This window comes from Paroedura picta, chromosome 3 (genome assembly GCF_049243985.1).
Source record: "Paroedura picta isolate Pp20150507F chromosome 3, Ppicta_v3.0, whole genome shotgun sequence".
NCBI lineage: Eukaryota > Metazoa > Chordata > Lepidosauria > Squamata > Gekkonidae > Paroedura > Paroedura picta.
This window is the reverse complement of record NC_135371.1, coordinates 107,514,493-107,537,417: the sequence shown is the minus strand read 5'-3', so window position 1 is coordinate 107,537,417 and position 22,925 is coordinate 107,514,493. Positions and strand designations below refer to the sequence as shown.

Sequence of the window (22,925 nt, the reverse complement as noted above, 5' to 3'; positions counted from 1 at the left end):
CTATTCAGCGGGGTAGGTCTTCGCAGCTCGTTCATGACCGGATGGCTCTGGAGGTTCGTGCCCTTTGGCCAAGGAGGTTCGTGCCCTTTGGCCCCCCAGATGAGTCATCTCCCGCTTAGGGAATCCAAAGAGGAGTTACGTATTCCCAGCAGTGAATTTATGACATGCTCTGGGGGGTGTGGATTCTGGTAGCAGTCGGCTGACTGCTTAGGCGAGGCTCATCCCCATGCTGCACCAACCCTCCGGCAGGAGAGGTGTGTTAATAAACGCTGTGGCCAGTCTTTAAGCCAAATATCATGAGTTGCGTATTCCGGAAATGGCCTTTTACCAGCCAATAGAGCAATCAACAGAGGAAAACTGTCTTCTGAATTAATACATATTGGAGGGGCTGGGTGAGATCCACAACAAACACCCTCTTTTCGGGAAAAGGACACCAGTGACAAAATTAAATTTTCTTCATTTTGTCTCACAAAGCCTGGAAAGCATCTGAAAGACAATTAGAAAACAAATACTTCTCCACTATTGTCAAGAGGCCATGGTGGTCATTTATGCTTGTCAGCAGAACACTTTCAAAACGTCATGCTGAAGCTAAAAACTTCAACTCCTTCTCTCTGCCTATGTAATCAATCACATAGCCTTTGCTTTCCACAGGGGGAAATCTAAAGCAACAGTTTTTTTTTTTATGAGTGCTAAACAGCTAAACGTACAAACATTTATTCTACATATATGAGGATGGCTTGAAATTATTTTTTTTTAAGTTTCCTTATTTTTTTTACGCAGGTAAGCTACTGCCTCTTGTGTGTAAGCTAGAGCCTCTTGTGGCGCAGAGTGGTAAGGCAGCCGTCTGAAAGCTTTGCCCATGAGGCTGGGAGTTCGATCCCAGCACCCGGCTCAAGGTTGACTCAGCCTTCCATCCTTCCGAGGTCGGTAAAATGAGGACCCAGCTTGCTGGGGGGTAAACGGTAATGACTGGGGAAGGCACTGGCAAACCACCCCGTATTGAGTCTGCCATGAAAACGCTGGAGGGCGTCACCCCAAGGGTCAGACATGACTTGGTGCTTGCACAGGGGATACCTTTACCTTTAAGCTACTGCACATGTATGTAACCAAGGTTTTGGAAATAAGGGCAAGTTCAAGGCTTGGCTCAAGCAAAGTCATTACAACAAGGAAAATATCATTTTGTACACAGGGCATGGTACTCCGCACCCACCAGACTACTTTCCCTTCCCAAACCAAAGGTCCAATAGGAAAGTGTCCCAGAGGCATTGTTTTTGTGTCCAGCTGCAATCCCGCAGAAGCAGGCCTCCAGTAAGAGGGAAAATTCTCAGGGCCTTCTACATAGGCTTGCCACTTCTGGGTTGGGAAATACCTGGAGACTTTGAGAGTGAATGGGCAGGATTTGGGACAGGGAGAAACCACACTGGAGTATAATACTATGGAGTCCATTCTCCAAAGCAGCCATTTTCTCCAGAGTAACTGATCTCTGTCACCTGGAGATGAGGTGTAATTCCAGGTCCTATCAGGGGATTGGCATTTCTACAAAGTTCCTCCTCACCATCCAAGAGGAGAAACCAGATTCAGTTCAGGTTGGAGGATAACTCCTCTAGAAGTCATTTCCATAAAAGAGAGGGCAGCATTAGCCAAAAATATTCTTCAGCTGAGGCCTCTCAGCAATCCATTCCTTGGAGAGACAAAGGAAAACTACAGGCCTCATGCTCCACACACACAGTTCTTTTTTTCATCCCAGTGATGACTCCTATACACACTCCTCCCAACATGCAAATTGAGTAATTACATTGCTCCAGCCCACAGCATATATCCCCAAATATATAAATCTTGTCCTGCATTATCTGACAAGATCTTCTGTTTACAATAGTCTTTATAAACCTGCATTTTGGTCCCCCAAACCTTCAATAGGAACCTGAAGGAAAGAAAAAAAATGCATTTTAAAAAGGTCAATTTAATAGTCCTGCCAAATGTTCCCAAGACAGCTTTAAAACGAACATCAACTCCTTCAATACCAGATGTTTACAATGTTATATGATCAACAAGGGGAGGGAAGAGCTGAATACAGAGGATGCCCGACCAGTTTCTTCTGTTCTTTGGTGGGCACAAACTAAGTTGTCACCATTGGTAGTGTTCTGTATATCCTTTTAAAATCAAGTTTGAATAAGATTTTTGATGTAGTTGGGAGGGAAAGAAGTAGCCTGAGCTTCCCTGGTTTTTCAAAGTACAACAAATTAGGAACAATATGTAAATATATATGCAAATCTACACTATACATACTCTGTGCAGGTTTCAGAATTAGTCTGTCCTTAGTACAGAAGCTGAATTTGTTTGTTTATTTATATTTATTGACCACTACTCCCAGTCCTCAATAATACAAAGAAGATGTGCAAAGAAGATGTGACTTGCTGATTACATTTCACACCTCAAGCAGTGAGGTGCCAAAAGGTTCTGAAGTGAAGAAGCATGACATTAAGAATCTTAGAGAAGATATTCTCAAAAGGCAAGCATAAAAGACCTCATTTTATTGCCAACTAGGTTTATTATTTTATTAGCCCTGATGATGATCCTTTGCCTTTAATGTCCAGACAGAAATTAAGTGATAGAGCTGTTTATCAGGGTTTTTTTTTTGGGGGGGGGGGGAGGATCATTTGTTTACCTTTCTGCATGTGAAATTAAAAGCAGCATGACAGGGGCAGAATTTTTTTTTCAAAAGAGCACTTTGCTAATCTCTACTACCTCTCTGGCCTAACTAATACAGGAATGGGTTAACATTCTTCAAAGGGGCACAATAGGAGAGTTTAAGTCTTTGAGGAAATTTCCACCAGCAGGGAAGCAGCTGGGGCTTGTTAGGTGTGCTAATGAAACATTAGTGAGCTAAGAGGAAAGCTCAATATGTTTTTTTAATGGAAGGAGAATTAAGCAATGGGGCACTTCTGGAAAGGGAATTCATCTGCTTTTGGATTGTTATCACAATAATTGTCTCTTATCTAAATCCCAAGCCTGAAAGTTCCCCAAGAAACTATTTCAGAGGGATCACCTGTAGCTTTAATGGCAAGTTCTAGACAAGTATTCAAGAGAATTAGTTTCTCCAGAATAAGAAGGCTGCACTTAATCAGGCTTCACATGATATAGCCTCTGATAGTAATCCCTCTGTTGATGCCCAGAATTACTGGGGAAGCATCACTGGACTTTTCACGGATAATTTTTCCAAATACCTCTGTGAATTCTGTACTTTCAAAAGAACAAGTAATGAAATAAGGAAAGCCACCATGTCTAACATGGCATTGGTTTACATGTTGTACTTACTATAATGATCACTAAAATATGGTCCACTGGCAATTTGCTCCCCTGTGCCTTTAACAACCGAGTGCAGAAATTAAGAGGGTAAAGCTTTACTGAGAGTGACAGGAATAGTTTCATCTGCTTAATGGCTACTTTAGATCTCTATAACTGCCAAGGAGCAGAATCTCTTTTTTCAAAAACCCAGAAAACAAAAGTGAGCTAGATTGGGAAGCTGCTTCAGGCTTTTTGGTCATTGGCTAGCTGGTGAATTCCTGTCACATCACAGGCAGCCAAAGCTGCAGCTGAGTTTTGAAAGCAAGCTATTGGTTGTAGTATATCGTAATCTCAGCCAGGAAAATGCAGTTGCAGGGCACAAAATCGTTTGGTGTGTGTTTCCCTATTCATAACCAATCGTTTGCCCGGCCCCAGATGCCACAGAAGTCATGTCTTGTGAATGAAACCAGCTCTGCAGAGGATGCTACAGTGAGCAAGAAGCTACATGTTCAAACAGCACTGTTTCAGTGCAGTACTAGTAAACCACTCCTCTGACTTTGGTATTAATTGCTGCATTACAACTGCCCTGTAAGACATTCAGCAAAGCCAGTACAGAAAACTCCTCCTCTCTGCTGCTTTGTATAGAGGTTTGTGGTGTGCTTCATTTACCAAAGATTACCCAAGCTGGGAGAGCTACAGTGGATCTATAGCTTAAATGTAGACTTTGAAAAAGCTGAGAGGCGTGAGCTGTACCTTTAACAGAGGCTATACAAGCAAGCCTCCACTGCAACTGTGCCTGAAAGCTTCAGAGGAATCTATTTCAGCACAGAGGAGCTCCTAGCTGCTGTCAGAGCTTTGTGGTATCCAAGTTATAAAGGACCCTTCTACCTGGATCGAACAAGGGAAAGAAGAGCTTTCTTTTGTCTGTGAACCATGAGTGGCTGCTCAAAGAGATGCAAGCATGGGATTATTAAATTTGCCCAGACTGTCTTCAAACTCATCACAGGCACTCTCAACAAAGGTAATGGCAGTGATTTTCTTTTTTATGTGGCTGATGGAGATTGCTGTTCCCAATCTTGAAGCTTTATTATGGTTGAAATTACCCAGTCCCTGGGGGACTTGTGCAGCTTGGAATGAAGTCATGTGCAGTGAAACATGCAAGGGAGGCTGGTTAGCCTTATGTAACTGGCCCTAACTTCTGGTAGTTTTAGCTTTGTGGTGTTCAGTCAGTGTAGTTAGTCTGTAGTTTGTGCATGCAGTGTCAGGAAATAATTGCTTGATGGCATATTTCCAGTATTAAGGTTTGAAGAAATGTGATCCACTTGGTTAGTTTAGTGTCTTTCTGGGCGCAGTAGAATTATAATCTGTCTTTTGGGTGGTTAGATTTATATAGAAAATTTTGTTTGGAATATGGTCCAGAACTTTAATGCATAGAGTACTGTAATGCATAGACTACAATTCCAGAAGCTTTTATTCCTCTTGCAACTTTTCAGTACTGAGAGTGAATATGCTCTATATGATTTTTAGTCATAATAGCTTTCTTTTCTCTTCCCACCATTTGTCACCCAGATGAAGTAATAGTGATAGTCTCTCAGTGTACTGAAACAGGTGTCTGTTAAAGTGTCCTTTGTGAATGACTCTCATGGTTTACTTGTTTGCCTAAACTTTAATAATAGGAAAAGTATGACTTGTGCTGTTATGTTATTAATGGCTAAGTGTTTTTAGCATGGAGTTCCTAGTGCCGTCTAGTTGCTACAGTTCTATTGGTTTTCTTCTCCCCCCTGAGGAACTTACACTTAATGCATCTGTTGAGTCTCATTAAAGCTTTCTCACATGAGTAAAAAGTAGACACTTCACAAAAAAAAAACCTTATTAGGAATATTATCAGAAAAATAAAGAATGTCTTTCTTGAGAAGTCGGAAGCCTCAGAGGTGTAATTTTGATTTTAGTGGATGTTTGGCCAGTCTGCATTTGTATAGCTTTTATATTCTCCAAAAGAACCTAATGTGCACCTGGAGATGTGTTTTAACAATTGATTCCAAATGCTGAGATGTGAAGTATTAGTACATCTTGTTGTATTAGAGAGTGGGGAATTCAATCCGTTGTGTTCATGTCTATAATGAACTGCCTCAAAAATCTAATAACTGTTGGAGCTAACTAGTAATTGTGTTATGATATAATGATGTTGTTTCCATGTGATATGTTCTAAAATGGTAATCTCCTAATCGTTTTAATTTTATCTATTTTCATAATTCTCCTGATATTTTCTCCTGCACATTTGAAGGCTGTTGATTCTCAGTGGGACACGTGTTCAAACAATGAAAAAAAAAGTTGTCACAGCTAGTTGTCTGAAATAGCAGTTCTTTATTCTCTCAAGGTGCCTTTTCGTAGAACTATTGTGTAAAAGTTTGCGAGACAAATACCATGCTGAGTTGTTGCATGTCAATGCTGAGAGTAGTGATGACATTTCTCCCTCTGGATTCAGGCTGTTAGCATCCTGGTGTGCTAATTCTCACTTCGTGCTGTGGAAAGATAAATTGCTTGCTTCTTAAAATAAGCCTTGTATACCAAAGGAATGGTCACTAGTCAGTGTTCACATAATTCTGTTCTTCAAAAGAGCTGTCCTCTTTCTTGAAGCCAAGGATACACCAAGAATACCCAAGAAGTACCCCTGTACTTAGATCACTAATAGATTGGTTATACACTATAGCTGATAGGCATAAACAATGACTTCTTACTTGCATTGAACATGTGCATAATGTTCGCAAGTATGGAAATGTATGCTAGCTATGATGGGAAAAATGGGAAGCCCCATTTTTAAATGGCAGGGCACAAAAGTGGGTTAACAGAGGAACAAAAAGGCACAAACGTTAAGCTCCCTAAGTGGTGGATTATATACAGAAATTTGTACAGGTTGATCTCAAGCCTGATTAGTCAGAAGAAAGTCCTACTGAGTTAACTGGCTTTGGCTTCCAAAAAAAATAACTTAAGACTGCAATCCTTGTAACTAGAACAAGTAAGGGACAGAGTGTGGAAATTTCCACATTTCATGCAATTAAAATAGACTGGGGGCATACTGTTATTATTCCAGTTCAACCAATATAAAGCTACTTTAAAAGTCAATACTGGCAGGTAGCAAACATAAGATATTAAGGTTTTTCACAAATAATTTTGGGAATACATCTTTAGTGATGGTGGCAACACTTCTGTCTACCTACAGTTGCTGAAACATTAGCATTCCAAGGTTTCCTTTAGCATTTCTCACATGAGTAAAAAGTTCACCTTGTAAAAAAGAGAAATCAGCTTGCTCTCTTCATTTCAATGTCTGTAGAAAATCTGTTGGGCTACCTTTTCTACCTTTCCTTATTGCTATGTTTTATGCTACCTGTGGGCCAGGTACAACAAATAGCATACATAGTGGTCTTGTGATACCAGTCACTGCAAAGCTGCAAACAGTAGTTTGTGTTCTTTGAGGAATTGAGGAACTTTTAAAACTTTAATCACTTATTTCCTTTAATTCTGCTACATGACTTTTTCTGACAGTAAGATGCAAGTTTATAAAGGCATAAACAGCAGGATAAAGTCGTGTTTTCTTTTAAAAAATCGGTCTCAGTGAATGATTGTGATGAAAGCTGAATGTCCCAATATTGAGAGCTATGCAGTTTGTACTCAAAATATTTTTTCCAATGACTTAAACTTCTTAAAGAAATAATAACTGATCTTGGGTTACAATAAAACAATACTGAAGTCAAATCTGCATGTACAAGTTCTGCCACATTTCTTCTTTTGTGATTGATAGTTTCTGTTTCCCATGTGTTTAAATTTCCCATCACTTATACTTACTAGTATATAATGAATATACATTCAAAGTTACCTGTACCAAAGTGGCTTTTCCCCTCATTGGTATGAGAATATACTGCATGCCTTCAATTAACTTTCTTTACCTTCCATTGCTGCAAATACTTGCGCCACAGTAGCCTGGCAAAATCTAAGCTCTTTTCATAGATGCCCCGATGGAATTTTCCAGGTACAGCTACACCAAATCTAAGTAAATGGTTTAGAGCAGGGGTAGTCGACCTGTGGTCCTCCACATGTTCATGGGCATTTGCTGGCAGGGGCTCATGGGAATAGTAGTCCATGAACATCTGGAGGACCACAGGTTGAATACCACCGGTTTAGAGAATCTAGATTACATGTTCATGGCTATAGGGGGTCCCTCTTCCTTACAGACCTTTCAGCTCCCTAGATTTGCCAAAGGATCATTGTTCAGAATACCATCACAAGTAGATAGGAAATGGGCCTTTTCAGTAGTGCCCCCTATTCTTTGGGATTTGTTTTCTTCAGAAGCTTTATTAGGTCACTCACTGGCCTCCCTTAGGATGCAAGTAGTAGATAATTCTTCTGCTTAGTTTTAATTATGTGATTGTTTTAGTGTGCAGTGTCTATTGGAAATACTAGTTATCTGAGTTACCTTTTTTGAGAGTTTTTAAATTTTTACTGTATCAAACTGTTGACTGCTTTTCAGCAGAGATAATCCAATAGTCCAAAGAGCTGTGAGAACCACTGAACACTTATCTGAATTCTGTTGCTTATTTCACCTTGTAAAAACCTCCTCCTGGGAAATAGAGGAATTTGTCAGGTGCAGGAAAAAATTGTGGGCTTTGATTCCACCTTGCCAATGGCAGTACTTTGCAAGGTACCTGGAGTCTAATTAGCAACATAGAATTAGGTTGCATAATTATTCATCATGGCATGTGGACATGTTTGTGTAAATAAGGTTCCTCCCAAACCAGACACAGAGTTCACAACAGGGCAGGCGTAGGAAAGAAACCTGCTCTTCACTCCGACCATAGGCAGCAGTTCTGGATATAAGTGATATCAGCTGGCTAGAAAGCCATGGTCAAATCTTAACTCGGACCATTGCAGTCTATTTTAGGAATCTGTAACAAAGTGATGGGGTTCCAAGCAAGCTTGAAAGACATATTAGCATCAATATAAAGCAGAAAAACTATTTGAATTGAATAAAATGCATTTACATGGCCAAAATAATATAATAGGATCTAGCCACAAAGTTGCCTAGAGCCACAAGGGACTGCCAACACTGTAATGAATACATTGACACACCTGTACATGCTGTCCCAATGCCCATAAATAAGTTCTGCAAAATAAACCATATGGTTTGGGAGGAGAGAGAAATTATATTTTATATAATGGGCATGGAAAATGCCAAACATCTGGCCAGTCAGGAGCCTTCAGATTTGCACAAACTGAATAGGTTTGGAGTCCTATGGCAAAAAACTTGTTAAGATCATGCAGTGACTCAAGAGTTCCAGTACAACTCAAGAATAACAATCTGGGGAAACTCATGTAGAAATTGGACCGAAACTTGGAGTATGCGGTAGTGTCTCTATCTGATTTTTGGAGCATGCAGAAATGCAGGGACTGGTGGCTGCTTTGGTATAGAATCAGAAGACGAATTTCCTAGGTTTGGTGAGGTAGGAAATTCCAGTCGCTTGCTTCAGAGCTCTTTGTTTGGGAATGTGGTAGGGAGAGGTTTGGACATAAGACAGTTTAAGGAAAGGGAGGAAAGCTCTGAGTGGGAAAGAAGAATGTTAGAGGTGGAGCAAGGCACTACACAGGAATATGTAAAAGAAATCTGTGGGAGAGATTCTGAGTTAAAGACTACTGTCAGTGGGGTTGCTTAGGTTACAAAAGAATTTAGCAAGACAACAGAGCATTGTGCATAAATTTGATGGAACAAAAAAACATTGTATAATTGTCTAAAAAAATTATTCATGCACGATTGTCTCAGTTTCCTATTCTGGTTTGCTCTGGGATAAAACCGTTCTCTCTGAACATGTATCATACCTTGGAAATTGTCTGTGGTGTTTACATAGCTATGATTCATGGCTATGGGTATGACTTCCTTGCATTTTCTACCAATTCACTTCTTGTTCTTATTATTGTTAGGTGTGAAGTCGTGTCCGACCCATCGCGACCCCATGGACAATGATCCTCCAGGCCTTCCTGTCCTCTACCATTCCCCAGAGTCCATTTAAGTTTGCACCGACGGCTTCAGTTACTCCATCCAGCCACCTCATTCTCCGTCGTCCCCTTCTTCTTTTGCCCTTGATCTCTCTCAGCATTAGGCTCTTCTCCAGGGAGTCCTTCCTTCTCATGAGGTGGCCAAAGTATTTGAGTTTCATCTTCAGGATCTGGCCTTCTAAGGAGCAGTCAGGGCTGATCTCCTCTAGGACTTACCGGTTTGTTCGCCTTGCAGTCCAAGGGACTCGCAAGAGTCTTCTCCAGCACCAGAGTTCAAAAGCCTCAATTATTTGACACTCGGCCTTCCTTATGGTTCAGTTTTCACAGCCATACATTGCAACTGGGAATACCATAGCCTTGACTAAACGCACTTCTGTTGGCAGGGTGATGTGTCTGCTTTTAGGATGCTGTCTAGATTTGCCATAGCTTTCCTCCCCAGGAGCAAGCGTCTTTTAATTTCTTTGCTGCAGTCCCCATCTGCAGTGATCTTGGAGCCCAGGAAAATAAAATCTGTCACTATCTCCATTTCTTCCCCATCTATTTGCCAGGAATTGAGAGGGCCGGATGCCATGATCTTTGTTTTCTTGATGTTGAGTTTCAAGCCAACTTTTGCTCTCTCCTCCTTCACCCTCATCAACAGGCTCTTTAGTTCCCCTTGACTTTCTGCCATTAGAGTGGTATCATCTGCATATCTGAGGTTGTTGATATTTCTCCCTGCAATCTTGATCCCAATTTGTGACTCCTCTAATCCCGCCTTTCTCGTGATGTGTTCCGCATACAAGTTAAATAGGCATATCTGCAAATGACTGTTTGGCAAAAGATGAATTGGTTGCCTGGGGGAGGGGGGTTAGGGGGGTTAGTGCTGAACAACATTGAGACTCATGGCAACAAATTCTAGTGACCCATGCATCAGTTCGTAGATAGGAATAAGTGGACTTAAAACAGCATTTGGTTCGTATTGCTAAAACAAACAAAAATAGTAGGACTGATTCCCATGTAGTATGCCATATACGCTGTGAGTAGACCGATTTAGATAACATGGTCAATGCATGTTTAATCCATAACATATGACAAGCCTAACACAATTGGGATTTGTTCTCTTGTGCTTACATGCTGTTTTCTCATCTGAGTTCCCCTCTTAAGCAAGAAGTGAATTGGCTTTTCAAGTGTCTCTTCTTTTGGCATTGCACTGATTTCTCCCTTTTATGCAACAAGGAGTAACAGAGCAGACGGTGGCAAAGAACCATCTGTCCCATATCTTTGTAGCTTGACTGAAGATATACATGCTAGTGGTGACATAGCCTTGTCATAGGTAACTATGGTTTGTATGAATACTAACCTGTAGACCTTGTGCATAAATGCAGTTATGGGTCTGCATAAACTAGGGGTGTGCAACAGACCCATTCTTCCCATTAACAGACCATTGAGATCATTGCTACTGTACTGTATAGCTCTCTTTTGACTTCTGTGGACAAGAATGCACCAGTATATGACCCATTGTTGATGATAACGTACTATAGCTACAAATCATTTTGCTAAGAGTAAGCAGCTGGACTAAAGGAAGATCATAAAAGAACGTTGGATGAAGTTTGGGATGAACTGTGTAAATTTAACGTACTGGAGTGGAGTTATTTTTCTTGATTCATTTGAGATTTCCATTGATAAACTGCTGTATGCTACATGGCATGCACATATCCTTGCTTTTGATTTATAAAGTATTTCCTAATCCTACTACTTTTAGGAGCTTTGTAAAGGGATTCTTAAGTTTTTGACATCTAATCTGCATTACAAATTGTTGACAAACAATTAACTTTTCATTTTAGTTTGGCTCTCTATTGTAGCAAAACAGGTTTCAGATATCCTGCCCCTCTCCCCACCAGTCTTCTGCATTGCCTTCCCCTCCTAAGTAGGTATTCACAAGCACAGTATACTGAGTACCATTCACGCCTAGGTTCTCTTTGTTTTGTTAATTATGGTGTCTAGCAAGCCTTGATGCTTTTACTAGATAGGGGCTTGGTTGGTGTTTGTGAACAGATCTGGGCTGAGGAGTAATAACAAAAGTATGTCTGTGAAACAATCTATATAGCCAGTGAAGTCCATCCCTTTCTCTCTATAAACACATGAAGCTGCCTTATATTGAATTGGACCAACTCAGACAGGAAGCAGCTTCCTAAGAAACAGGAAGAGGTCTTTCATATTACCTACTACCTGATCCTTTCTGGAGGTGCTAGGGACTGAACCTGGGACCTTTTGCATGCCAAACAGATGCTCTACCACTGGGCCACAGTCTCCCTGAGTGAGGCCAAGTGGGGCTTTAGTTCAGTAGGGCTTCTGGTTGGCTGTGCAGATTGTTTAAAACTTATACCACCACCAGCTACCACCACAGCACAAGTGTCTTCACTACATAACTGAAAGTGTGTGCAAGATTCTTTAAAAGCATGACATCATATTAAATAAAATATTGAAGAGTTACTATTAAAATTCCTTCCTTGATGTTTTTACATATTTTATTTTATTTATATACCACCTCCCTCATGGACCAGGACAGTTTACATGGAACTTTCATTAAGCAGTACATTGTAAATAAATATATTGGTTTGAACTTATGTAACAGTTTGATAATACAAACTTGTCAAATGCAAATGATTTACAAAATCAACATTTAACAATAGGGCAGTTCTCAATTTTTCTGCACTTTGGTTTTTGTTCTTTCCTGTGAGTGCAGATTGACATAGGGAGGGACCTCTGGGCTCCAGTTGGTGGAGTTGTTTACTTGCTTTGACTGAATGCCTGATAGAAGAGCTCAAGTCTACAGGCCCTGTGGAATTGTTTTAGCTCCGATAGGGCCCTGATGTTGTCTGGGAGCTGGTTTCACCAGGTGGGAGCCAGGACCGAGAAAACCCTGGCTTTGAAGAAGAAGAAGAGTTGGTTCTTATATGCCGCTTTTCCCTACCCGAAGGAGGCTCAAAGCGGCTTACAGTCGCCTTCCCATTCCTCTCCCCACAACAGACACCTTGTGGGGTGGGTGAGGCTGAGAGAGCGCTGATATCACTGCTTGGTCAGAACAGTTTTATCAGTGCCGTGGCGAGCTCAAGGTCACCCCAGCTGGCTGCATGTGAGGGAGCGCAGAATCAAACCTGGCATGCCAGATTAGAAGTCCGCACTCCTAACCACTACACCAAACTGGCTCTCTTTGGTCAAGGTCAGTCAAGCTTCTTTGGGGCCAGGGATACCAATTTCTTGATGTTTCTGTCTCGTAATGCTCTTGGGGGGGGGGGCTAGGTGGAGAGGCACTTTCTTAGGTATTCAGGGCACAGACTGTGTATGACCTTGAAGGTGATTCTCAGACCCTTAACCTGATTTGGTAGTCGACTGGTAGCCAGTGCAGCTGTTGGAGTGCAGACCGGATGTGGGCCCTCCAAGGTGTTCCTGTAAGAACCCTTTTTTGTGGTTGGCTTGTGGCAGCTGCTTTTGGTAGCACCTACCATCTTCTGTCCAAATTCCAAAGTTACCCTCAGGCTCAAAAAGACTTGGGGACCCCAGTGTTACAGTGCCCTAAACTGCTTGAAGCAAGTCTTCCCATGCATGTAAGTATGTAGGCTCTGGATTCTCTGAAGGGAAGGCACCTGGCTCACTGGTTATGCAACAAAATCAAAGCCTGGATCTTGTCTGGCACTTCCAGTTAAAGGCTCTCAGGTTGTAGTTGGAGAGCTGCTGCTGGTCTGAGAAGAAAATGGTCTGAGTTAATATAGTCTGGATATTCAATTTTATTATGGAGGTTAAGGGAAGGGCATGCATTTATTCAGCCTTTTGTAAAAACATATTTCTGATTGACTGAGAGAATGTAGTCTGATCTCTACCACATAATCTGCTGTCAATGGTCAGACATGGTATTTTATTTCATACAGAACTGCTGCATTTTTGGATATTCCCAGATTTTTTAAAAAGGCACTAGCTTGTTGGGTAGGGTGGTATATAAATTAAATAAAATTTAAAAAAATTAAGGAACATTTCTGCTGATGAAGCTTTGTAAAAAGAGATATATCATGCATATGTTTATCATTCTTTCTACTACTTTCATATTTCAGTTGGCTTAAGCTTCTAATTTCATTGTTTTGACCTGTTGGTTCTGCCATATTTCCCTGTCCAGGCAGTGTGGGTTGGCTACATTTATAGCTGATAAACTGGGTTCAAGAAGTTATGAGAAGTATGATAAAACTATAAATGAAAAAAGCTCTCTAAATAGGAGGTATAGTAGCTGTTACTTTAAAGTGAGAGGAAGGTTGTGATGCAGCAGAGCACTGTTGAGGTGTTAATGTGGCACAGCCAAAAATATCCAAGGTTCTTCAAATAGCATCTTGTTAAGTTGACTGTAACTTGCCAGTTGCTACAGCTTTACAGATAGAAATTTTTCACTAAATGGCTTTTTCAGGCTATCCTGAATACAATTCTGCCGATGGACTATTTTACACAATCTTTCTTCATATGACTAGCTTACCTTAGGGAACCATCTAATAAGGCAGATAATGGAGGATATAGAGGCAGATACTGAGTTCATCATCCAGCAGTGCTTGCTCTCCTCAATACTGAGGAATCCTCCCTGTACATAGATCCTCTCCTGCATATTTGGGAATATTAGAAGACAGTTCTCTTAGAACTGTCTCAGTCCTTCAAGTTGGGCCCCAGAGCCAAGGTACTACACAAGTAGTGATATTAGTAACTTATTTGAATAGCCATGTAGGTTGCCTCCATCATATTCTAAAAAAAAATTAGTATAGCTTTTGAAGAAGTGCAACCTGAAATTACACTGTGTATTATAAGAGGATTTGTAAATGTGCTCAGCTCAGACCAAAGTACAGATCCAAATTGCTGCTGTTGTAAAATATGTTTTTCATTCCTCCTCTAAAGGCAGATCCAAACTGCAGTAGTGAAATATGTTTGTCATTCCCCCTCCAGAAGTAGAAATGAAGACATAAATGTGGCTGGGACTTGGCCCGCACCACCACTGAGGGTGATGCTTATAGCACAGATGCTTTCTGCCCTTCATTGAATCACTACGCCTAGGATAAAGCTAGCATTAGCAGGGTTCTTTCTGACTGCCAATTAGATCCTAAATTCTCATGAAAACCAGCTTTAGCAAAATACAGACTAACAGCACTATCTGATTACATTGTAAATGTCAGTGCCAGAGAACTGGCATGTAATGTTCTACTTGGCTCAACAATAGAGATAGTAAAGATGCATCAGATAGCTTCTATGAATTTCTTTAGGATTTCAGTTTATTTAGTATGACAACTAAAACAAAAATTGAGAGGGTTTTTTTTTTGCTATATATTAGGGATTGTTGCAGTTGCATGCTAGCTAGTGACTTCAGTGGAATATGAGACTTTACTGTTTTAATGTTACAGTAAATACATTATTGTTTTCTGCAGTGTGAGGTTAAACCTGCAGTAGGTCCTCTTTCTAATGGTATTATTGGAGAAGATGCAAATGGAAGATAACAAGGCTATCCATGATAGACTACAAACCCATGTTTCCTGTATTAGGGATCCTTTGTTTCTTGATGGCCATTGTACAAACATTGCTTATGGTGCTGAGTTTACTACTAAGCATCACTCTGGAATTTTGGGATAGTGTCCTAAAGCAGCTGCCCCCAACCCCCAGTCCAGAGACCGGTATCAGTCCATAGATCAATCAGTACCGGGCCGCAGCTCCTCCTTGTCCTCCTCCCCGGCTGCTGCCTTGGGGGCTGCCCTGCCACTCTGCCGCTGGCTCATTTTTGGTGCTCTCTAGCTGCTGTCATGGCTGGGGCTCCCCCTCGGCGTGGCATTGAGCAGCTGCTGCTGGCAACGCCCCCCAGAGGGTGGTGGGAAGTCAGGGGTGCTGGCGAGAAAGCAAGCGGAGCAAGGGCTCAGGTGACAGCGGCGACATCCCTCGGCAAAAGTCTATCCCCCCCGGGCCTCAGTAAAATTGTCAAGCATTGATCAGTCTCCAGTGGTAAAAAGGTTGGGGACCACTGTCCTAAAGGACTGAGGCATTATTCAGTGTAATCCCTAGTACCACAAAAAGAATGATCTTTGAAGTGTCAATTTAGTAAGTTATGCCTTGTACATAAACTGGATATGTGACCTGTTTGGTAGAATGGTTGCAAAAATTCAGGGCCATGATTTACCTAAGGCCTCCAGGTTGCTGCAGCAGAGGGGCAAGCCCACTAGCAGGGAGATGCACTCTGCAGATGAGCCTTGGAAACAAGGCTCATTGAGGCATGTGTTGCTCCTGGCAGGCGGAGGGAGGATCTCAGGAACATGTGCTAAGCTGAGACCAAAGTACAGATCTAAATTGCTGCCATGAAATATAGTTTTCATTTCCCCTCCAAAAGTAGACATGAAGATATAAAAGCTGCAGGGACTTACCTTGCACAGCAGTTGGTGAGTTGGGTGGTGAGGGAAACCATGCTGCATCCATGATACTGCTGGGGCAGCCGGGCGCGTATGCGTATGAGGGTGAATGGGGCAGGAACAGCAGCGTCTATTTAAGGTGCTGGTCTGGGTGAATGAAGCCTCTTCCTCTCTGTTAGCAGCTGAGTATAGAAGCTCACTACTGCACATGGAGCACTTGCAGCAAGGCAGCTGGGCTGGGATGCAGTGGTTTGTGTCATTAGGCTTATGGCCCATCGCAAGTGGGGAGGGCACTGAGTGTGGCCTTCAGAGAGTGCGGGTGGATAGACGACACCACCGCCACTACGCCAGAAGGTGGAGATATAGGGAGTGAGGTATAGGGAGTGAGGTGGCTTTGTGTGAGAGAGGCTGGAGTCAGAGCACCATGCAAGTGAGTGCCAAGTGCATTCGAGCATGGTGGGTTGGCAATTCTTGCAGGGTGGCAAGGAGGGTCCCTACCTTTGGAGGGCACATGTGGCTTGGCAGGAGGGGGGCCCAGGGAGACCAGATGAAGGGGGAGGTTGAGCAGGGCAGTTCGATCAGGGAGGTGAGTGGCCATACTTCCTACCACCCCTGGAGCTTCAAACTCCCTGCACAGAGATAGGAGAGGGCCAGAGAAAAGGGGAAGGAGGGCCCAAAGTGAGGGCAGGTGGCAATTGCCAAACAGGCATTTGGCCTTCAGCAGAGAGACTCAGGTACAGTCCGGGCAATGAACTGGGCAGGCAAGGCTGAGACAGGGCAACATGGAGGACCAGGCAAAGGGGTCATGTGGGCATCTGGCTATCCCAGTGCACCCTTTGCTTGTGATAGCAGCACCAGTAACACATCTTCAGATTAATTAACTACAGTCAATTCAAAAGAGCAAGATCTCTCCCAGCTAGCTGACTATTGGCTGGGGTATGCTCAAGTAGTGGCCCAGTTGCCTAGTGCCACTCCCAATCAGAACCCATCAAGCAGCACTTCCACTTCAGGGGAAGAAGCTAGTGAGGACAGTGAAAGCAATGGCGAGCTGCCTGAATCCAGGGCCCGCTCCAGAACAGGGAGTAGGAGAAAGTGGTGGCAGAAGGGTCACACAAGTGATGATGCTCTAAGCACTGCACCTACACCTTGGGTGAGTCCTCCTCTGGGGAGAAGAGGGAGGATGTCCATAAGGAACAGTAGTATTGGTTGGAAGGAGGTATTCATACAGGCTTGCCTGCTTGGCTTCACAGGACGCAGGCTGAGGCCAAGCACCCAGTGGACTCTGGAGAAGTGGTTGGGTCTCTTCAGGAACCCCCCCCCCCAGTGAAGTATTCTGACACTGTTGTGCCCCCCCCCCCCCGGCATCCACCTCCACAGGTAGCAGCGGGAGAGGCCCTGGAGGGGTATTATGTCGATATCTTTGCCTTTGTGAGGACTGGAAAATGGGGCGGAGGTATTGGGATGTGGCATAAGAAGAAGCAGGAGGCCCCAAAATGTGAGTGTACCTAAGCTAATTGGTTACGGGGATTCGCTGAGTATATGGCCCTTATGATGGATGCCTGTCCATAACAGGCTTGCACCTGGCCCAATACCTGGCCCATGTGTAGTGAAATATATTTTTCATTCCCCCTCCATAAGTAGACATGAAGTCATAATGTCTAACTGGACATTAGAGCAGATTTAGATGAATCTGTGGTCTTGCTGATTACTTCATGACTTTTTAATTAGTTTTAATTAAAATTAATTATACTGCTGAGGCTCTGGATTTCTTCACCTAATGGACCAGAACTTCTACTTTATTTAGTATTCATAGGTTTTAAGCCACTTTCATGACTTTAAACTTCAACTGCAATTTCCAGAACGTAGATTATTTGCTTCTTTTTCTGAGATTAGGATAAAGGGTGATTTTATGTAAGATAGATAGGTAACAATTTACTTTACATGACTGTCATTATGAAACAATGTAAAACTACCTTGTATGTACTGTGGTGTGCTTGTTAAAGTTTCAGATTAGGATCTGGGACAACCAGGTCTGAATCTCCATTCTGTCATGGAAGCTCACTGTGTGATCCTCCTCGCCCAGGCAGAGTGCTTTGTGATGTTTAGGAGGAGGTGGTTCTGAGCCTTACTGTGTCTGGTAATATTTTTAAAAAACTCACCACCCTATTCAGCAGCTTCTGCCTCTAAACTACATAAAATGGATCTTTTGCTTTCTGTGAAGGAATATTTTTTGTTTTGGTGAGTTTCTTTTTGTAGCATTCGGTTCCCAGCTCTACAATGAATTGTGGGGCTGTAGCTGAAAATAAAGCAAATCAACTAGAATATGATTTTGGATTTTAATTTAAAATAGTTAACAATATGCCCCCTCACAACTCCAGCTGGGATCTGCAAAACAGGATGCTGCAAAGTATAACCTGCACTGGCAGAAGGTCTCCCTTGTGCTTAAATGGAGGTGTTTCAATTTAATTCCCCCTCACGTAGACTGTCCCACTTGGCCCCAGGGCAAGCAACTAAGATGATTTTTTGAAGAATGCTTCCTTCCATGTGATTGCTTCCTCAAGAATGAAGCGGTGTTCCCCAACCACCGGCCCGAGGCCCGGAGCTGGGCCATGAAGGCCCTGGCACTGGGCTGGGGCTCCCTGCCTCTGCAGGGCTGCGCTGGGCCGCACATGCACATTTGCACCATGTGTGGCCACAAATGCGCATGCGTAACCCGGCCGCGCATACACGCATGCGCGGGAGTGCCGCACATGCGTGGCATGTGTGGCTGGGTGATCGCCCTCCCTGCCGCCGCCGGTCCACAGCCTGAAAAAGGTTGCAGACCACTGGAATGAAGAATAGTGTTAAATGGCTCTAAACATTAAAACATACATAAGCTGGTCTTAGAGGCCAAACCCTTTACCTGCTCTTTCCTTAGAACAGATAACACTAATTAAGTGTTATATAGGTTATTTATTTATGAGAAAACCATTTGCAACTACAAAAATTAAAGGAAGACCTGCCTCTCCAAGAAGACCTAGAATTATACTCCAAGTTCTATTGAATGGGGCTGATATAATGTATATAAGGCTTTAATGAAATTATGGTTTTTTAAAAAATTTGATTGTTAACCTATGTTGTCACCTACCCTAAGCTACCAGGAAGGTAGCTTTATTTAACAGGCTGATTTTTTTGTTTAAGAATTGCAGATAGACTAGTTCAGCATTTTAAAATAATTACTTGTTTGTTAAATGTATAGATAACAATAAATATGACAGATCCTTGTCCTGAGCTGTTGGTGAAACCTTTCTCAGGCAGACTGCCAAGAAATGGCAAGAAGGATTTGGCACATCCCTCTTCTATACCAGGACAGGAGAAATTATATTGCTTAAAAAAAACAACATCCCGAAACTCTCAGTCACAATGCTACTCAGGAGATTTGTGCATGTATTTTGTCTGTCAGTAATATCACATTTGAGTCTACCAAATGTTATAGGGTTTTTGGTTTTATTGGTGACTTCTAATTTCATGGCAGTATACTTTGATTTCCTTTCCTTTTTTTTACATCTCCCACCCATTCGGGAAGCCCTTCCACGGCTGTCAAGAAACCCTATGATTTCATGAAACCCACGTTGAGAAAGCCTGGTCTAGAGACAGAAACCTTCTTTCAAAGCTTAAGGAAGTATACCTGGTTTTCAAATGAGTTGTTATGTGCTTCACATTGTAGATTCATGTACAGGAGCTCCACCAAGTCATCCAATCTTCGTAGAAAGTTCCATAATCTTTTTTGCCTTCTACTTCTGCAGTTTCCTTCTCTGAGGCTGGTGCTCATTCACCTATAGTTTTCCAACTCTATTAATAGTCAAAATACAAAGGGAGAAATGTCATAAAATTGTAGTACATGTCACACTTGTATAGCTCCCTAGTATCAGCATCCAAACAGAAGAAAATTTAATTAAGCTGTCTTGAAAGTAAAAGATAGAAGCATCATCACTCTGAATATAATTTAATACAACATGCAATTTTAAGGCTATGAAAAATGACAGTGCTATCAAATGACAGTGCTATCAAAACTAGAGGCTCATTCCACCTATGTGCTCTGCCTTCAGGTGCATTGGAAAAATTACTTGAGCATATGTGGGAAGATACAGCAAACAGTGTTATATTCCCTACTAGAGGCAAAGCCCGTTGTATCAAAGAATACAATGGGCACTAGAGCTTGATCACTCTCCCCCCTATGATCACTGATCAGAGGCAGAGCTTTGTAATCTCAGGAGCATTCGTGGAAGACCATGGAGGAAATGCATATCACAGGGCAATTTCTACTAATGTACATAGCATTAAAGTTGGCTGAGTTGTCAGGGCAAATGCCATGTTCATGTGATCGCTGACAAAGGCAGAGTATCAGCAGCAGGTGCTTGAGCTCCTATTGGTAGATGAGGGACTGTGATCAGAAAAGAAGAGACCAAAAACACATTGACATTTATGCATTAAAAAAATTCTCAGTGCCATAACACAAGAAAAGTCACCGTAAAGCTAGTTTCAGAAGCCTCACAGATAAAATGTTGGAACTGTGGCCAGTGTTTGCAATGCAAAACAAAAATAACACAATGTGTTTAATACTGTGAAAATGGTGCCATGTTAAGAATTTTAAAATATGTCATTTTTGGCAGTCTTTATGCAAATTTTCCATGATGCGTAATACATCCTCGTTTGCATCTCCTTAGGGCTTGAGTGGTAGGGACTACTCCTGTTCTTGTGTTTTGCAATTTTCTGCTATTTGTGTGTGTGTTAGTTATCTCCATCTGTAAGAGTTTCCTCTCATTGTTGAAACTAGCAGAACCTCCAGGTGTCAGATGTAAGACAGGATTCCAGAGATTACACATGAGCTCAGATTGCTGTTGGCCTTGGAAGGTCAGCAGTTTGTCTCAGAGGGTGGTTTCTTAATGATTTGTGGGCTTATTGTCCTATTCAGCAAAACCATATTTTCTCAAATGCTAACCCGCAGTGAGTTGCTTATTGGAAGATATTTCAAAATGAGATTGGCAATAAAGAGCAGGTCCTCAGGGAACCTAAAGGAATCTTCTGTCAGTTCCAAATGTAGTAGAAAATATGTAGCTCAGATTGGATGGGCTTGTAGTTTAACTAAGGAGATGGTTAGTTTCCTTCCTTAGTGATTGAGTTATTTATTTAGAAAATGTGTATGTTGTCTATTGAGGGATTTGTTTGAGGCAGCTCACAAAGTAAAACAAATGAAACAATAAAATCGTTAAACATAATGTAAAAAACAATCAACATTAAAACCAACTGTAAAACTTGAGCAGACCCATCTAGAGACATAAAAACCATATTCAGCAGGCTAAAATACTGTCCACAAAACAGCCTTCTGAGTGGAAGCAGTTCATAAAAGGACAACTAAAAATGATGGAACCTTTCAATTAAAAGCCTGGGTGAAGAATACTGTTTTGACCTAGTACCTAAAAGACAGTAAAATAAGTGCTGGGTGATCCTCAAGGCGAAGGGCATTGCACTGTCTTTGGTTGCTGTTGCTGTTGTTAGGTGCGAAGTCGTGTCCAACCCACCGCGACCCCATGGACAATGATCCTCCAGGCCTTCCTGTCCTCTACCACAGTGGTCCCCAACCACTGGGCCACAGCCCGGTGTCAGGCCGCGAAGGCCCTGGCACTGGGCTGCGGTTCCCTGCCTCCGCAGGGCTGTGCCGGGCTGCGTATGCGGGTTTGCACCATGTGCGGCCGCAAACGCGCACTTGCAGCACTCGCGTGCATGCGCAGCCGGGTTGCGCATGCGTGTTTGCGGGAGTGCCGCTCATGCGTGGCATGCGCGGCCAGGCGATCCCCCTTCCATCCGCTGGCGGTCCGCAGCCTAGAAAAGGTTGCAGAGCACTGCTCTACCATTCCCCAGAGTCCATTTAAGTTGGTACCTATTGCTTCAGTGACTCCATCCAGCCACCTCATTCTCTGTCGTCCCCTTCTTCTTTTGCCCTCGATCACTCCCAGCATTAGGCTCTTCTCCAGGGAGTCCTTCCTTCTCATTCAAGGAGTCTGCTCTCAGAAGGAGAGATCCCTTCCCATCAATGTTTTGGAGCTCAGGGCCATTCCGCTGGCACTCCTACATTTCAGATACAGTATTCTCCATTTCAATGTCTTAGTGAGCCAGAGTCTACCTAAACAACCAGGGTGGCTCCAGATCAATGGCTCTATGCAATGAGGCTAAACTTGTTCTGTCCTGAGCAGAGATCAACTTGAATTATGTCTGGACGGAACATGTGAAGGGTGTTCAGAATGTCCAGGCAGACTGGCTCATCCACCAACAGATATTGGGCATTTCAGCACATCACACAGAGTCTCTGAGTACCCATCATGTATCTGTTTGCCACCTACCACAACTGTCAGTTTGAGAGGTTTGCCCCAGGGTTCTTTCATCCGGGAGTAGAGTTCATGGATGCCCTAACCTCACCTTGGCCTCTGGGACTTCTTTATGCATTCCCGCCAATCCCGGTCATTCCAATGCTACTTAGACAGATTCTTGTTACAAACGGAGGTAATCCTTGTGGCTCCCTGGTGGCCATGCAGACCATGGTTCTCTGTGATCTTATAACTAGCAAACAGTCCTCCCATCACGTTGATGGTCACACTGGACCTCCTATGCCAGGGTCTACTATGGCACCCTCAGCCAGAGTGGTTCTGTCTGACCGCATGGAAATTGAGTGGGAGACGCTGAGGAAACAAGGATATTCCTCAGGAGTTGTTGAAATTATGTTGGATTCTAGGAAGGCTTCCACCAACAGAATGGATAATTGTACATGGAAGGAATGAAATGACTGCTGGCTTCTATATCTCTACATTTGATCTTAGCCAAAGGGTTGAGAAGCATTTATATTTACTGTCTCCCTGGCCGAGCTCAAAGTAGAAGGCATCGCCCTCCTCTTTTCCTTGGTCTCCACCAGGACTTTATCCAGGTTAGATTCTCTGAACAACATTCTCCCTGAGAATCTTATGGTAGACACTGTGTTTTTTGAGGCAGAGTAGACTCTGCAGTGTTTCAATCGTGATGCTCGCTGCCTAGGCCCCGGTGCAAAACTGGATGGCGCCTTGGGATGCATCTGCTGTATTTAATTGTTGTGATGGCCTGTCATGCTGAGGGATAGAGGTAAATCATCTGACGAAATCACAGTGCCTCTGGTGAAATTGGATAGGA

General features: G+C 42.7%; 1 protein-coding gene across 1 annotated transcript in view; it reads left to right on the top strand.

The window, feature by feature from the left end:
• The first annotated feature begins 3,916 nt into the window (after window positions 1-3,916).
• KCNIP1 (potassium voltage-gated channel interacting protein 1) overlaps window positions 3,917-22,925 on the top strand; it is a 776,797-nt gene continuing 757,788 nt past the window's right edge. Inside the window, exon 1 of the mRNA XM_077327121.1 lies at window positions 3,917-4,306. Coding sequence (XP_077183236.1) covers window positions 4,219-4,306 — 88 coding nt within the window. The 5' untranslated portion in view covers window positions 3,917-4,218. The remainder of the gene's footprint in view (window positions 4,307-22,925) is intronic.